Source organism: Canis lupus, chromosome 5 (assembly GCF_048164855.1).
Source record: "Canis lupus baileyi chromosome 5, mCanLup2.hap1, whole genome shotgun sequence".
NCBI lineage: Eukaryota > Metazoa > Chordata > Mammalia > Carnivora > Canidae > Canis > Canis lupus.
Window position 1 is genome coordinate 48,166,030 of NC_132842.1, and position 17,296 is coordinate 48,183,325.

The 17,296-nt window shown below is 34.3% G+C and overlaps 1 protein-coding gene across 8 annotated transcripts in view; it reads right to left on the bottom strand.

The window, feature by feature from the left end:
- Positions 1 to 234: 234 nt before the first annotated feature.
- Positions 235 to 17,296, bottom strand: part of ERCC8 (ERCC excision repair 8, CSA ubiquitin ligase complex subunit) — a 57,185-nt gene continuing 40,123 nt past the window's right edge. For 7 of the 8 annotated variants that reach the window (XM_072826584.1, XM_072826579.1, XM_072826580.1 and 4 more), the window contains 3 exons: positions 12,691 to 12,888; positions 8,018 to 8,098; positions 235 to 1,840 (listed from right to left, as the gene is read on the bottom strand). In XM_072826584.1, the coding sequence (XP_072682685.1) occupies positions 1,772 to 1,840; positions 8,018 to 8,098; positions 12,691 to 12,888 (348 nt within the window). In that variant the 3' untranslated portion in view covers positions 235 to 1,771. Of the gene's footprint in view, positions 1,841 to 8,017; positions 8,099 to 12,062; positions 12,198 to 12,690; positions 12,889 to 17,296 lie in introns of those variants that run through there. The other variant, XM_072826585.1, reaches the window with a different exon arrangement.

The following is a 17,296-nucleotide window of genomic DNA, read 5'->3' on the forward strand; positions in this document are numbered from 1 at the left end:
GTGCTGATGTGGGGGGAGAGGAATTTTCATGACAGCAGCAGCATGCCAAACATCCTATTATGTAAAATTATATATGTGCCATAAAAAGATGCATGGAAGAATGGCCACCAAAATGATAGCAGCAGTTACCTTAGGGTGATATGATTTCAAGTGACTATTGTAAGCTTTAATGTTATTTGAATTATTTACAATCACTATATATATTTATATAACTAGAAAGAAGAAATATAGTCATTTGCAGCTTAAAGGAAGACCTTTTTTAAAAATATTTTATTTATTCATGAGAGACAGAGAGAGAGAGAGAGAGAGGCAGAGACACAGGCAGAGGGAGAAGCAGGTTCCATGCAGGGAGCCCAATGTGGGACTAAATCCTGGGACTCCAGGATCATGTCCTGGGCCGAAGGCAGGCGCTAAACCTCTGAGCCACCCAGGGATCCCCCCGGAAGACTTCTTTTTAAGTTTAAAAAAACATTTCCAGTTTCAATAACATTCTCAAAGTCATAAGCATCCTCACCATCCTCTTTCCAAGAGGAGGAAAAGTGATAGTATAATGGTCAGAGCTTGAGAAAATCAACTATAAAGTAAATATATGTTAAACATTTGGCCAGGAAGGTCTGATATGAGGCCTAATCCACACTTAAAAACTCAATGACTGTACAATTGTTATTCAAGCTATAAAAACCCCTTTTCCTAGTCTCCTGCTGTTAAGAATCAGAAACAAGGAGAGTAAGATTAACTTCATGATAATCACTTGTGGGTTATTACAAAAGAAGAATCAAACAAAAGAAGAATAGAAAATAAAAATTTTATGACAATATTTCATGTTGAGCCAGATTTCCCACCAGGGCATTTCCTGCTTTAATGAATGAAACAGGACTTGGTCACGCTTAATGAGATTCACAGAAAGGGAGTTCAAGCATGAGTACAAGGTGTACATTAAAATAAAGGAAACATGGGATTTCCTCCAAGTTAAAAACCTTCTGTGATGCATACTTTTTGGACTGAGTCCAAAAATATTTAACTAAAAGCTATACAATGGTTGATTAAATGAAATCGTTGTAAAAACTGAATGTATGAAAAAAAAAGATTAAAGAACTGGATGTTAACTTTTCAACTATCATTTTTGTTATGATTGTCTGCAGTAAAAGCATCATTGGAAGTGAAAATGAACAAGGTGATGGTACAGTTAGTAGGAGAAAATCAGTGCTGATAATCTTTACTTGCTCATCCTCTGACACTGCATCTTATACTTCACACAATGTGCTCAAAGTCCCACATGAGGGCCTGGGGATTGCCAGGATGTGTCTCAACAGAGAGGATTCAGTATAGAGAGTATACTATAACAACAAGGGCTGCCCCAGGCCATAGCAACAGGGATCAAGGAAATACGTTTTGATTATATAAACTACATAAAAGTTGGCTTCAGGATTTCATGCAAATACTACCCTCACTTTAAAATATGGGTGAAAAAATCACCCAAATTCAGGGCTAATTTAGCTGTCACCATATAGGAGGAAAACAATAGCAACAAAAACAGTCCTATTTTAAAAATTTCATCAATACAGGGGCACTTGGGTGGCCTTCAGCTCAGGCCATGATCCCAGGGTCCAGGGATCAAGCCCCTGCTCAGCCGGGGAGCCTGATTCTCCCTCTCCTCCAGCTCCTGCTCTCTCCTTTGCTATCTTTGTCTCTCTCTCTCAAATAAATAAAATCTTTCAAACAAAACAAAAAGTTTCATCAATAGAGACACAAAAGTACTCAGGATTGAGAGTCATCCTTCCTCATCACTGCTACTCCATGCGTCTTCAAATGCTGGATTTAACTGTGATTTGGTTGTAGGCTAAAAAAGAAAAAAGGAAAATTTGATTGTTTTAACTCATAATTTTAGGTTCACAATATAGTTACATATCAAATGAAGAGCAATTACATTATTTTGAAAATAATAATTGTTAATTCAAAGTTAAAGTAACGTAATATCCCACATACAATGTAAGGCAATGTAACTTCATTTTAAATAGACAAGCCAGAATTTATCTAAATTACCAATATTTCCTTCAAAGTTATTACCTCAAAACGTATATATAAATTCATCTACATACACACACACACACACACACACACACACACACTTGTGTGCGTGCACACGCTATGATGTTGCTATTGCTTATGGCATTTCTGCAACACTGATGAATTATCTGGAGAAGGTTGCACATTAACATACATGTGGCTAAGATTGGACTCAGGTCTATAATCTGACCTGACAGCCCAAGATATTAATGTTGGCAACTTTTTATTGTTTCGATGGACCAGACTTTACAAATACACAAACACCATATGTGGGGATAAAGTGTTCAATCAAACTGAGTAACACCATTTTTGGTCCAAAAACTAATATGGGTCATTAAGTACTGAGATTTACTTATTTTTTTCATAGCTGGTAAGACAGTTCTCAAGTGCATGAATAATTCGTCAAAACTGGTAACAGGTTTGTCATTAGCTCATAGGTTTTCCAGGGAGATTTCTTTGAAAGATATCATGCATTTGGATGGTGTTTATTTAAAACAACAAAACATCACAGTATTCTTACAACTTTAGAGCCCCCCCCTAATAAAAATAATCAGCAACTTGAGGAATTTTAATGATCTGTGGCATTTCAAATCAATTTACTTTCTGAGAAAACTTTTTGGATGGCTACCTTCTTATTCTCTGGCAAATGACTAAAGGACTTTAAAGATGGACTCATTTTTTTGAGTATCTGGTCATTATGAGCCAGGTTTGCTTCTTATTCTAAGCTTTTACATTTACTACAAGTGTGTTCAGACCTCAAATCCAACAACGTATTAGCATCAAAAGTACTCCTTTATTATCTTAGGTACTGCCTTTTACACTACACAGCAATGTTTTATGTTAAGAGGAACCCCTTAACATGTCTATGCATGTTCACTGCTTTTTGATATGACTTAGAATCTTAAAATTTAAACAGTGGTAACAGTAAGAGAAAGTGTGAACTTCTAGTAAATTCCCCAATATCATCCAGGATAGTTGGAAAAAGACATAATAATTTAAGTATTCTTCATGGCTGTTAAAGCTACAGATCAGAATCTATCACTTAAGCCTAATGCCCACTACTGGCACCATTATTAAACTTAATGTTGACTATCATCACTTAGTTGTACAAACCAAATTCTATGATATCTCAAATGTCCAGATTAAAAAAAAAACTATTACCAAACCTCAGCTAATTATTCACTTCTTTCTAGCAGTCTACTGATTTTTTGTACCATACTAAAGTTTATTTTTTCATCCAAATGTTTACTGAATTTCCTGTCTTCCTGGGTTTATAATTTAACTACTAAATTAGGTTATTTAGTGAGAGTTTATTGAAAGATGTGTATTTCTTAACCATAGAGAACAAACTGATGGTTATAGGGTTGGGATGAACACGGGTGAAATAGGTGAAGGGGATTAAAGTACACCATCTGCTGAGTACTGAGTAATGCACAGAATTACTGAATCACTATACTGTTCACCTAAAACTACCATAACACTGTATGTTAATTATACTGGAATTCAAACTAAAAAAATAAATAAAGATGTTTTGTCCCTGGGGATTAGGTGAGTCCTCTCTCCTACTCTACCTTTAGAAGCCTTTAACTCTGCCTTAGAAATCTCTCAAAAATGTCCCTCAGTGGATAAGCCACACAAAGGTCACGCTTCCTAACTTCACTATGGAAGTCCAATCATTATTTTTTTTTAAGATTTTATTTATTTATTCATGACAGACAGAGAGAGAGAGAGAGAGGCAGAGACACAGGCAGAGGGAGAAGCAGGCTCCAGGCAGGGAGCCCAACAAAGGACTCGATCCTGGGTCTCCAGGATCACACCCTGGGCTGAAGGAGGGGCTAAACCGCTGAGCCACTGGGGCTTCCCTGGAAGTCCAATATTAAACATTTAAATTTCATTTGAAAACTCAAGAGAAAAGCAAAATTATATTTTATTGTAAATTATTGTTATGAGTAAATAAATCAAGATTGTGAAAATTGAAATGAAATATTCATAAATTTTGATAAATACTATACTAATACACAAATACTATAAATTTTAGTGTTTATAGTAATAAAGGATAACAATATAAATGCATTATAGTACTATTCTTACAGTTAGATTTTATTGCTAAAAAAATCACAAATAAAACCTACTTGTAATTAAAAGCTATAGTAAGAATGTTGTATATGGATGTAGTACCCACATTACTGTTTGAGACCCATTGATGAAGTTTAACTACCATCTATTACTTTTCTCCATAACGACTCCTCCTAGTGGACATCCTTTTTATGCTTGAACCTCACCAGGCTGCCTGTTCTATTGACAGACAGTTGTAAATGTTATGGAGATAGAGAAGCATGATTTAGAAGGGATCTAGTTCAAGTCCAAATAATGGAAGAACAAAACCAACCCTCATATCTACCACATATACATCTTGGTATATTCTAAATTTCTTACTGGTATTATTGGAAAGTCTCTACGGGCGCAATATAGGGCTGTCTGTGTTGGCAAATGATTACAGCTGGCCTCAAACAGGGCTTTGAACTACATGGATCCACTTATATGCAATTTCTTTTTTTTGATAAATATAGTACGGTATTATAAATTTATTTTCTTTTCCTTATGATTTTAATAACATTTCTTTTCTCTAGCTTACTTTATTATTTATTATAAAAAATTTATTATAAAATACAGTACATGACACATATACAGAATAGATGTTAATTGGCTATGTTATGGGTAAGGCTTCCTGTCAATAGTAGACTATGAGTAGTTACAGAGGAGTTGAAAATTACACAAAGATTTTTGATTGCATGGGGGTAGGTGTCAGCATCCCAACCCTCTTCATTTTTAAGGGTCAACTGTACGTATCTACCCAGTGATAAATAAAACAGCTATGTATTGTGTGACTATCAAAATAAAGTATGATTCTTGGTGACAGGTCAGATTTAAACTATAATGTAGCTGCCCTATAGATTTAGGAAGGAAAAAATGATTAGAGTTATATAGGCTCGCCTTGACCATGACCAAGTTTTAGGAAAAGAGGGGAAAAGGAAGGCAGAGTCCTCAGAATAATAATAAAACAGACTGCCAATTAAGGAATACATAGATTTATGCTAAAGACCATAAAACTTTTTCTTATCACTCAATGCCCTTCAATTTCTTAAAGTAGAACTAAATTCCCCCTCTGTCTTGGATACCAGAGGAAATACCACTAAAAGATTATATTTTGGTTGATGGGGAAGTAATCTTATCTCAATGGTGGATTTGAAAGGAGACTAAAGAACAATTTAGCTTGACGGTTCTGATATTTGGAGATATCATAAACTTGTCCTCAGTCCATAAAGGATGGCAGAACAGGGATTCAAACCCAGTTACCATTATGATTATTATTTAGTTTATCTGAAACTGAAGACTGAATAAGTGTATATAAATGTGCATGTTTTGTTTTAAGTGTGTTATTTCTGGGAAACTGCAGCATCATTTATTTGACAAGTGAGAGAAAAACACTTTTAAATATGAGTTAAATAGTAAATGTACATGCATGCAAAGAGTAGGGTCTGGTGCAGATAGACTTCTCTCCTCAGATCTATACCATGATCACATTCATGTTCTACCTACATTCACAGGAATCTTTCAAACTACAGTTTTGTGAAAATTTTAGCACATACCATTTTATGAAAATGATGCTATCTTAAAGTGGTGTATAAACAGTATATTTTAAAATATAAGGTTTTTTAGCTCTAAAATTTAAATATAAAGCTAACTTGTTTTTTGCATATCTCTATTTGCTTTTCTACTTGTTCAGTTTAATTTCCCATTTGCAAAAATTCTTCTAGATGAGAAGCTCAAACTATGACTGTAACAACATTGTACAAAATAAAGTATCAGTTACAGACTATATAAGTTAAGCAATTTAGTTTTTCTCTATCCTTTTTCCATATGTAAATCATAGATTTACTTTTATTTTTATTGTTTTCATTTGGTAAGTTATTGCTTTACCTTCTAACATAGACTCGACTGGTATTTTCTCTTTTTGGGGGGTTTCTTTTTTTATAGTTTTAACTTGGATTTACTGCATATAATAATTCCTAAACAGGAGGACACAGTAATTAAATAATGCAAAAAAATGGCTGAGCCGAGGTATTTGGCCATACTAAGCTTTCTTTTTTTTTTTTCATACTAAGCTTTCTATAAAAGAATATATTCAATCATTTAAAGCAGCTGTACACTAAAACTAATCAAAACCATAATAAACTAAATTAGACATATGATGAAATCTGAAAATCTTCATACAGCGGTTGGCTAGCTGCTTGAAAATTTACCACTGTGTTTTTTCTCTCTTTTATTTGGATTGGGGCAAAAGAAAGTAAGTGATAGGCTTTATACTATAGTAAATCACAGCAGTTGCGAATGTAGGTATGAAATAGATTTTGTCATAACTGCTAAACGGTACCAACCACCCCCATAAAAACTCATTTCTATGTGGTTTTGGACAGTCATGTTTTCACAAAGGAACTAAATACGTGAGAAATGTTTTTAGAATTTTAAACTTGCTCTACTAATACTTTTTATCTCCATTTAAGATGCTTTGTTTTATACCAAGACTTGGGTGAGATTAACTCATTTTTATACCAAGACTTGGGTAAGATTAACTTGTGTTTCTAACTGCATTATTTTATTTCCAACTTTAAAACATTATATATAAACATTGGGTTTTAGACATTTGACTTTTCATATCCTAGAAATTAAGATAAACAGGGATGATTAACAGTGTTTAGTAAAATAATTTTTGGTGGGAATGATAGCACCTTTAGACAGTGTAACATAGAAGTAAAAAAAAATATAGAGGCTACTACTTAAGGCCAGGGGGCATGTCTTACTCATCTTTGTTTACCTACCACATTTTTAAGGCTCTTTATTCCCATTGCCATAGGTCATATTTGTATCAATTTATGCTCTAAGATAGGCACTAACAGACTGCTGGTAGGAATGTAAATTGGTAAAATTTGAGAGTGTGAATAAAAACCTTAGATATGTCAGACATGACAATTCAAGGGATAAAATCTACTTCTAGGAATCTATCCAAATAAGCAATCAGAAACATAAACAACTTATAAACAGGTATTTACCTTGATTTGGTTATAGTAATCAAAAGAAATGTCTCCAAATAGGTATATATTTAACTAAATTGTGATACATAAATGATAGCATGCTATGTTGTTAAAAACAAATTTACAAAATTATTAAACCAGTGAAAAAAATTTATTAAGTTAATAAAGTAGGATGCCAAGTTATGTGTCTCAGCATATATTAACTATGTTTAAACAACCATATATACATAAGAAAAAACATGAAGTAAATTAAAGTGTTAATAGTAATTCAACTTGGGATCCCTGGGTGGCGCAGCGGTTTGGCGCCTTTGGCCCAGGGCGCGATCCTGGAGACCCGGAATCGAATCCCATGTCGGGCTCCCGGTGCATGGAGCCTGCTTCTTCCTCTGCCTATGTCTCTGCCTCTCTCTCTCTCTCTCTGTGATTATCATAAATAAATAAAAATTAAAAAAAAAAGTAATTCAACTTTAAAAATTTATGTTGTTCTTTCAATATTTTTCTGGATTTTCCAAATGTGTTATAACAGGCAAATTATTTTCAAAATATGGAAACAGCAAGACATGTTTTAAAAGTCTCTCTCATGGGGTGCCTGATGGTTTGCTCAGATAGTTAAGCGTCTGCCTCCAGCTCAAGTCATGATCTCTGAGTCCTGGGATCAAGCCGTGAATCAGGCTCCCTGCTCAGTGGGGTCTCCCTCTCCCTCTCTGTACTCCACCACTAGTGCTCTCTCTTTCTCTCTCTCAAATGAATAAATAAAATCTTTGAAAAAAAAAAAAGGTCTCATATGAAGTACATTAATAAAACTATTTTCTTTATGATTTAGAAGTCACTATATAATTTGTTTAAGTAATATTTACCTCATCATCATCTGGAACTGGTTCATATAAGGATGGTACCCAAGCAAGTATATTGCAGTCTCTGCTGCCACTATAAAGTTCCTATAACACAGAAAATAGAGATGTGATTGTGGGTCAATTTAAAGCTGATGTCAGTTTGAAATGAATACAGCATTTAAAGGACTAATTCTTAGGCTAGATCAATTAGATTAATTCTATTTCTATTCCCCAAAGAAACTGAGCTGATGCTTTTTGTTTGCTTGTTTAAGATGCAGTAAAGTTTTGTTTTGTATTTTAAAATATCATTAGGATATATCAGAGCTTGCTAACCTGAAAGTTTTAAAGAAAGATTCAACAACTTAGTGGTTTTTTTAAATTAATCATGGTATCCATTTAATTTAAATGTCAGAGCAGAGAAAAAAATGGGATCAAGAGTCTGTCCTTCTCTGTCAATAACTGAGTTGTAATAAAGACATCAATAAAGAAAACATTAATTTCTAGCTAAAATAGGCCAGAACTTCACAAAAAATATTATTTAGCTCACAGCTGTCTAACTGGCTGCTATTCAACAGAAGAGCATTAAGACCCATATGCCATGCCTACTGAGAAGTTTATTTAATAAGGGGAAGCTTGGGTTGATGCACAATCTATGTCAAAGTCTTTATGAATATGCTGTTTACACACAGATGAACAATGTTCATTTCTGTCCTCAATAAAACTTAAGGAATATGTTATACTGTCTAGTATTAAAAACATTCCTATGGGTCAGTGAAATAGATACTCTCACATAAAAAGGGTATAAAAATTGGTATAATCTTTTTACAGAATAGAATCTCAATACAGGTCAAAAGTTTTTGTAAACATTCCTAAATCATGCCAAAGACATGAAATTCAAGGATATCAGCAGTCTTATATTTAAAATAACAAAATATGGAAATAATTGTCCAAAAGGAGGATAATGATTTACATGTAAATTTATGTGCCATTCACAGCATAAGATAACGATTAAATTTGTTTTTAAAGAATATTTAATGATATGGGAAAATATTCATTGTCAAGAGAAAAGAGAAGGCTATAAATCAAAGTCATCATGCGAAGGGAAAAAAGCAGGATGTAAAATCCTAGGTTAAAAAAAAAAAAAAGTTATGTAATGGAAAAAGGTCTAAAAAGAAAAAAGAAGAAAAAACCAGCAAAATGTTAAGTGGTTATAAAACTCTGAATGACTAAGTAGTTTTTTTACACAAATTTATTTCTGTATTTCTACACAAATATTTTTTTTTCAACATGTTCAACATGGGGCTTCAATGTACAACCCTGAGATTAAGACCTGAGCCCAGATCAAGAGTTGAGCTGACTGAGCCACCCAGGAGCCCCCAAACATTTCTAATAGTGAATGTTTTTCTTGCTCTGCTTTGCAATTATTTATTTTTTATTATTGTTCATCTCAAAAAGTTTGAAGTATGGTACAATTAGTATTTTTTTTTAAAAAAAGAGTTCTAGATAAAGGGGAATTAAGATTATAAAGTTATTTATAGGAAACATAGATATAAAAATATTAAAGTAAACTTGATTTAGTTATACATTATCAAAGTTTCTGTAGGGAACAAAATTCTATAGACTGTATTGTTTAATGTTGAATATATAGTTATGCTAACTGTGGATGATGCAAAGATATTTTCAAATGTTCAGTGCATTTGAGTAATTGAATTTCTTAAGATACACACACACACACACACACCTACACACCTACCTCCAAGACAGCTTGGTCAGACAAGCTTACAAGGCAATTTATGGTTAAGTATTGCCACACTGATGGGGACAAAGGAAATTCTGCAGACGTTCAACAAAGAGAACTTACAAGAGACAGCACTTAAATTACAACAACTAATAAGGACTTCAGGTAAATGGAGGGTTCTGAATTGAGTATTAAAGTCTTGGGGTTGGATCCCTGGGTGGCGCAGCGGTTTGGTGCCTGCCTTTGGCCCAGGGCGCGATCCTGGAGACTCGGGATCAAATCCCATGTCGGGCTCCTGGTGCATGGAGCCTGCTTCTCCCTCTGCCTGTGTCTCTGCCTCTCTCTCTCTCTGTGACTATCATAAATAAATAAAAATTTAAAAAAAAATAATAAATAAAGTCTTGGGGTTAAGTGTAAGTGTTCATTTAGGAAATTAGACTTTAAAAATTTCAACATAGGAGACTAAGTTGATAAGTTGACATCATGAGTCCTGTTACTCTTTAATGGTTGAGTGTATACTTCCTTTGACCTAGGACATTCTCATACAATTATGGTGCATCCAACATAATAAAAAAATTCACAATGATATACTACTTTCAGCTAATTGCTAATTCTTAAATTCCATTGAAGTTTCACAAACTGTTCTGAATAAATGTCTTTTACAGCAAAAGCGTCCAGATTAAAATCATACAGCTGCATTTAGTTGCCATGTCTCCTAACTTCCTTCAATCTGGAACCATGACAATTTGAAGATACACACCAGTTATTTTGTAGAATGTCCTTCAAATTTTCCTATTTCTTCATGATTAAACTCAGGTGATGCATCTGTGCCACGACTATCACTGAAGGAATATCACATAACTGGATGTTAACTTTGATCATTTGATTAAAGTGATGTATGCCAGGCTTCTTCAAGGAAAAATTACACATTTTACATTTATAATTAGTGTTTTGTAGAGACGCACTTTGGGACTCTGTAAATAACCCACTCCTCATTAGACTTACAATTTATTAGTTTATTTACTTATACCTGAATGGATTCATGGATCCCTATTTTAGTCAGTGGGTTATAATCCATTATTATCATCATTTATTTCTTTTTTTTTCATTATTTATTTCTATGGTAGGTTATCTTGTTAGATTTTTATACTTAAAATTACCATAACTATCAATTTTGTTTTCAGATTGTGAATTCTATATAATATTTAATTTGGAAAAGGGTTCTACCGGTAAGTGGATGCAAAGTACTATTCTATTTCACTTTTGAGACTTAGAATTATTTTCCCTTTTTAAAAATCATAATGGGGGCAGCCCCGGTGGCTCAGTGGTTTAGCGCTGCCTTCAGCCCAGGGTGTGATCCTGGAGACCCGGGATTGGGTCCCACATCAGGCTCCCTGCATGGAGCCTGCTTCTCCTTCTCCCTCTGCCTATGTCTCTGCCTCTCTCTCTCTCTCTGTCTCTCATGAATAAACAAAATCTTTAAAAAAAAATCATAATGGATCTAATGGGATAAGAGTTGGAAGCTGTCTGATGTTGTGCAGTGATTCAAAATCCAAGTACGTAGCACCTACAGATCTGGTATTAGTCAGGAGGCAACTGGCTCAGGTTTCTGGCTGTGGTTGGCTTGTCTCAACTATTCCAGGGACCGATGGAAATCAGTATCTTGGCATTCTTTTAATCTCCTCTCGGCACACCTGTTACAAAGTTCTGATTTGGTGGAAAGCAGTAATTTATAGTCGGGATATCTGGTTTAAAATCTTGGCTGTGTCTCTGAGTGACTCTGCATAAGAGATGAAATATTTCAAGAATTTCTTTGAATAGATAACCACGCTCTGTACAAACCACATGATGTCACTTCTCTGATGTTTTAGTCTTCTTTGCCCAGAAGTTATTCTAAAAATATTTAACAACTAGTACATCAGGATACTGACCAATCAGAAGAGGTAATAGCCATAGAGTGGGAGCAGGATCAAGAAGGTCCCTCCTAGGTCCTGGGTTGAGGTATAATCTAGGAAGCCTCAGAAAAGGGGGTGAAGCTACAGGTCACTTAAGGGCCGTAGTGCAACACCTATTTAACAAACAGTAATATATGTATTTGAATATTTTAATAATAGCTATTGCCATACAGATGTGTGCTGGCTGAAAAATAAGCGCTGTATATCTTACTGTAGTATCAGACACAAATTAAGTAATTAGCATTAACGAATAAATGATAAAGAACTTCACCAGGTGATGAACTCCTTCCTAGTTCTTATAATATGGAATTTTCATCCTATCAGTATTTAAGTCTTATGAGCCTCATTTTCTTTACCTACAAAATACAGAAAATACCAACAGTCTTGCTATATTAGAGATTTATTTAAAGGAATACATGAGGTAATTTGTGCCAATATTCTCTGAAAAAAAAAATAATCTGCTCTGTTGGTAAAACGAGGAGTGGGATAGTCACAGAGTCCCAAAGTGCCTCTATAAAAAACAAACAAACGAACAAAAACCGTAAGTATTTAAGAAATCATGTAAGTTACAACACTCAAAATTAAACTGATCAGCCACTGGCAGAAAACAGAGAGGAATCAAAATGAGACAGACTTGCACATACATAAATCAACAAAAACTGTACTTTGAGATTAGACACATGTATTCCAACTTTTCCCAAAATATTGACTACAAGACATCATTTTAATTTGCTAGAGATTTTCATCTGGTAAATAAATGAAGCCCATATGCAAAAGAAAGAATTTATCTCAGTCAAGTTGCACAGTATTATATTGATTCATACAAATATTCTATACTATCTAAAACTCTATACTGTATAATCCTCTATTTAAGAAATCCTAGCTCAAATGTGGATTAAAAGTATAATTCCTCAGACTGAAATCACAATTTACTCTTTCATATACAACTACTCTGACAAGCTAGCTACCTGAACATTTTCAATTCCTTTAAGGATCATTCTTACCTGGAAATTAGACTGGAACACACAGCAGTCAACACTTTTATAATGTCCCTTAAGCATAGTTATCTGTTCTCCTGAGTAAATTGTATAAACAGCAATGGTGCTACCATATGGTACAAAAACAAATTCTGAACTGCAGCCATAGGAGACAGTGAATTTCAATCCTTTTCTGCTGTCATTACAAACTTTTCCATAGTTTACCTGTAGGATGTAAAATTGTAACATTACTCATTTCTTAAATCTGAATTAAAAAGACAACAAAGACTAGAAAAAACATTTACTTAAAATATTGCATCATACTATGGAAAGGGCTGTACCAAGTCTAAAGAAAATGATCAAGGTCCTAATAGAAAGAATTAATTTCACATAAGAGGAAAATACAAATAGTACAAAAAAATTCACAAAAGCAAATGTTTACATTTAAAGTAGAAATAAAATGCGAATTAAGGTAACTTAAATTATTGCTTTAGACCATTTAGCAAAAATTTCAAGAAACCCTGGGACAGTGAATACTGCTACAAGTGAAGTAACATGTTGGTGACACTGTAATTTGGTCATTGCTTCTAAAAGGCCAAATGATTTATTATGCAACAAAATACAAAGACGTTCTTTTTTGGGGGGGGTGTATAACTTTTTATTTTAAAACATTTTTAATTGTGGTAAAATACATACAGCATAAAATTTGCCATCTTAACTATATTTAAGTGTACCATTAAGTGACATCATATTCACATTGTTGTGCCATCATCATCAACCTCTAGAACTCTCTTCATCCTGAAGAACTGAAACTCTGTACCTACTACACAAGAAAGTTATTCTTACTCCTTGACCTACTAATTACTCCTGAGAATTTATCTTAGGGAATTAAACAGCAAAAAGCTGTATGCCCAGAGGAATTTGATGAAGCATTATCTAGAATGGCAAAATAACTAAAAATAGATGTAAATTCCTAATAATGTTACAACTTAGTTTATATAGTAATTAAAAATCATAATTATGAAAACTATGCAGGAAATAAGGATTAAAAACTAAGTATAAAAAAAGCAGAGAACACAAATAGTGTGTATATAACTGCAACTTTATATAACTACATATTTAGGACAAAAATAAAAATTCTGTGCCTGTATGCCAAAGGCACAAGCCCAACGTCAGCATCGTCTCAGCAGTTCAAAAAGCAAAATTCCAGGTTCTATCCCAATCCCACTCAACTAGAATCTACATTTTAACCAGATCCCTAGGTTATCTAAAGGCTCATCAAAGTTGAGAAGCTTTGGGCTAAAGAAATGGACAGTGAGGTTTATTTCCTGCTGATAATTTAGATTAAGTGGTTTAGGGTAGGTGTAAAACCAGTAGCTAAACATTTGAGAATTATGAGCATGGAGATCACCAAAGACTCCCAATACTATGGCTAACACTAGAGTTTTGACAGTGATTTATCTTTTCCTCTTTTTGTAAAGGTTAGTTGGGAGAGGGAGGAGAGAGAGAGAGAGTGTGTGTGTGTGTGTGTGTATGTATAAATACATAGAAACAGGGGTGCCTGGGTGGCTCAGTTGGTTAAGCACCTGACTCTTGATTTTGGCTCAGGTCGTGATCTCAGTGGCCTGCACTGGGCTCTGCACTCAGCAGAGTCGGCTTAAGATTCTCTCTCTCTTAAAAAAAAAAAAAAAAAAAGATTCTCTCTTCCTTTCCCTGTTTGTGTCATCTCGCTAAAATAAATGAAATCTTTAAAATATATACAAATGTATATATACATTTGTATATATTTTAAAGATATATAATAAATACTGAGGCCCAAATGGACATATACTGATAATCTATGGATACTACGCTTGCCTTACCCACCCTTCAGGTTAACATCTGACTGAAATGGGAATATGTATTCAGTTATCCCACTGCAGCAGGGGTAGAATGAAACATTAAAATATTAAACTAACATTCAGTAGACTTGGTTTGTAGAAATCCATTCTACTCCCCACCCACCTTTTTCTTTTCTTTTACCTCTTATAAGTACTGAATGACTTAGCCTCTGAGTTTCATTTTTCTAATCTGTTAAATAGAAATAGGATCATTTAACAGTTAATGTGAAAAATCAGATGAAATAATGTGTATGAGAGACCCAGAACATAAAGGTATTCAGTATGTCACTAGATTTATTAATTCCTATATATATTTAAAAGTATAATTCATTTGCATCTTTTGATCCTGTATGTGTAAATATTTGTAGAACAGTGGGGAAGGAGAATGGAGAAAAAAACACACATGTCAACTAGAAATTCCCTGCTCCTGCTAGAAAAATTTTGAACTGCTAGACTGTGATGGCCTTATTTTTTTTTTTAATTTTTATTTATTTATGATAGTCACAGAGAGAGAGAGAGAGAGAGAGGCAGAGACATAGGTAGAGGGAGAAGCAGGCTCCATGCCCGACGTGGGATTTGATCCCGGGTCTTCAGGATCGCGCCCTGGGCCAAGGGCAGGCGCTAAACCGCTACGCCACCCAGGGATCCCTGTGATGGCCTTATTTACATTTATCAGAGGATCTAGCTATAAGGCCTGAGTTCTTCCCACTCTACTACATTCTTTCCCAAATATGAACTGGAAAGTGTTAGATGAGGTACGAATATTGAACTAGTTATCTAACTCTTGTTTTTGTCCTTAGGCACCCCTAGTCCAAACCATCCTGCAACTTATGGTCCTATTAATCTTTGTAAATCACTGCTGTGATCAAATCACTCGTGGACTCAAAATCATCAGTATCTTTTCAATACCTATGGAATAAAGTTCTAATAATGGATTAAGGAAAGGAAGGATCATTCACCAATGCTCACTATGTGTCATACATTATACTAGATGATTGTTTAAGGTTCCCATTTTATGACAATGTATGCTTACCAATGTATGATAAATAGCATGATGTGTATTATTATAAAAGTACTGTAGAGGGGAGGCTCCTTTTGGCTATGATGTCTTAAAGGTGGCATGTACAGGCTTTTAAAAGGTTTTGAGGGGCACCTGGGGGGCCCAGTGGTTGAGCAACTGCCTTCATCTCAGGTTGTGATCTGGGATTGAGTCCTGCATCAGGCTCCCGGCAGGGGGCCTGCTTCTCCCTCTCCCCATGTCTGCCTCTCCCTCTGTGTCTCTCATGAATAAATAAATACATAAAACCTTAAAAAAAAAAAAGATTTTGATAGGAGAGGAAGATATGAGACTTTGGATAGGATGAATCCCTTTATTTTTCCAGGAAATACATACATTTAATCACCAAATGAATACCTACAGTGACAGAGATTCCATCACAAGGCAGCTTATTTTATTGTCAAACAATGATCAGCATAATGATAATAAAGACAGGTAGCATTTACTGACAACATTTGCTGTAAATATCAAAGTGCTTAATGTTTTACAAGGGTTATTTCATGTAATACTTAAAACAGTGCTATGAGATAGCATTATTATGCAAAAAGAAAACATTTAGAAAGGTTAAGTATTTTAGTTGAGGTCTTTGGGGTAGCAAATGACAGAATGAAAAGCTAAATCTCAACTGTACTAATCAAAAACCACAATGCTACATTGTGGCAAATGATTTTTCCTTCATTCCATGACCTGATGATCACAGGACATTCTTCTCCAAGTAAGCACTGGGTACTTGGAAGCATTTAAGCCAGACGAGAGGAATTACAGAGGTTGTGTCTGAGATGAACCTTGAAAGCTGAGAAGCATCTAGGACAGGAAGGAGAACTACACTATTTCAAAGCAAAGGCAGGAGTCTGTGCAGCAAAAGGAAGGGCAAGAGAGCACAGTATTTTTCAAAACCTCTAAGTAGTTCAGTAATGACAGAGAAAAATAAGGTAAAGTGACAAGACATAAAGCCGGTGAATTATAAGATACAGCTTATGAAGGCTCAGTGTGCAATAGGCAAAAGCATTGGTTTTAATTACCTAGAAGTGTTGAGGAAACAGTGAGAGACTTCCACTGGGAGATCAGTTTAGGAAAAGTTAGAATATTAAACTAATTAAATAGATCATGAGAACCCAGAGTGAGGCTGGAAGGGAAGACGGATATGAAAAAAATTAAGAAAGAATTAAGAGGACGTGTAATTCATTTAATACAAGGGATAAGGGGCAAGGAAGAATAAAGGATAAACTTCCAATTTCTAGATATCAGTCACAGTGAATGATAACAGCAGTAACTAAAACAACCAACACCAGAATAGGTACTATAATTTTTTTGTTCTTTTGTTGTACCAAAAGCTGTCTCTCTGTGCATTTTTCCTGCACGTACTTGTTATGTTCTCTAAGGTAATGGTCCCTAGAGTGCAGTTCACACACCACGAGGACCCTGCAAGATAATCTAGTAAGGTGTGAGAAGAAAACATAAGAATTCTATTTTTTGATCTCATTTTTACTTAAAAAATAAGAAATTAATCTTTACACATAGGTTCACAACAGTATTTGTATATAACTTACAAATAATTATACACCCATTAGAAGTATGCACTTACACTTTTTAAAATTTATTTAATTTTATTTTTAATATTCCAAGTAAAAATTTATTTACTTTCTTAAAATCCTTACATTTAATACTGCTTCTAATTTATCACAGGAATTACTTC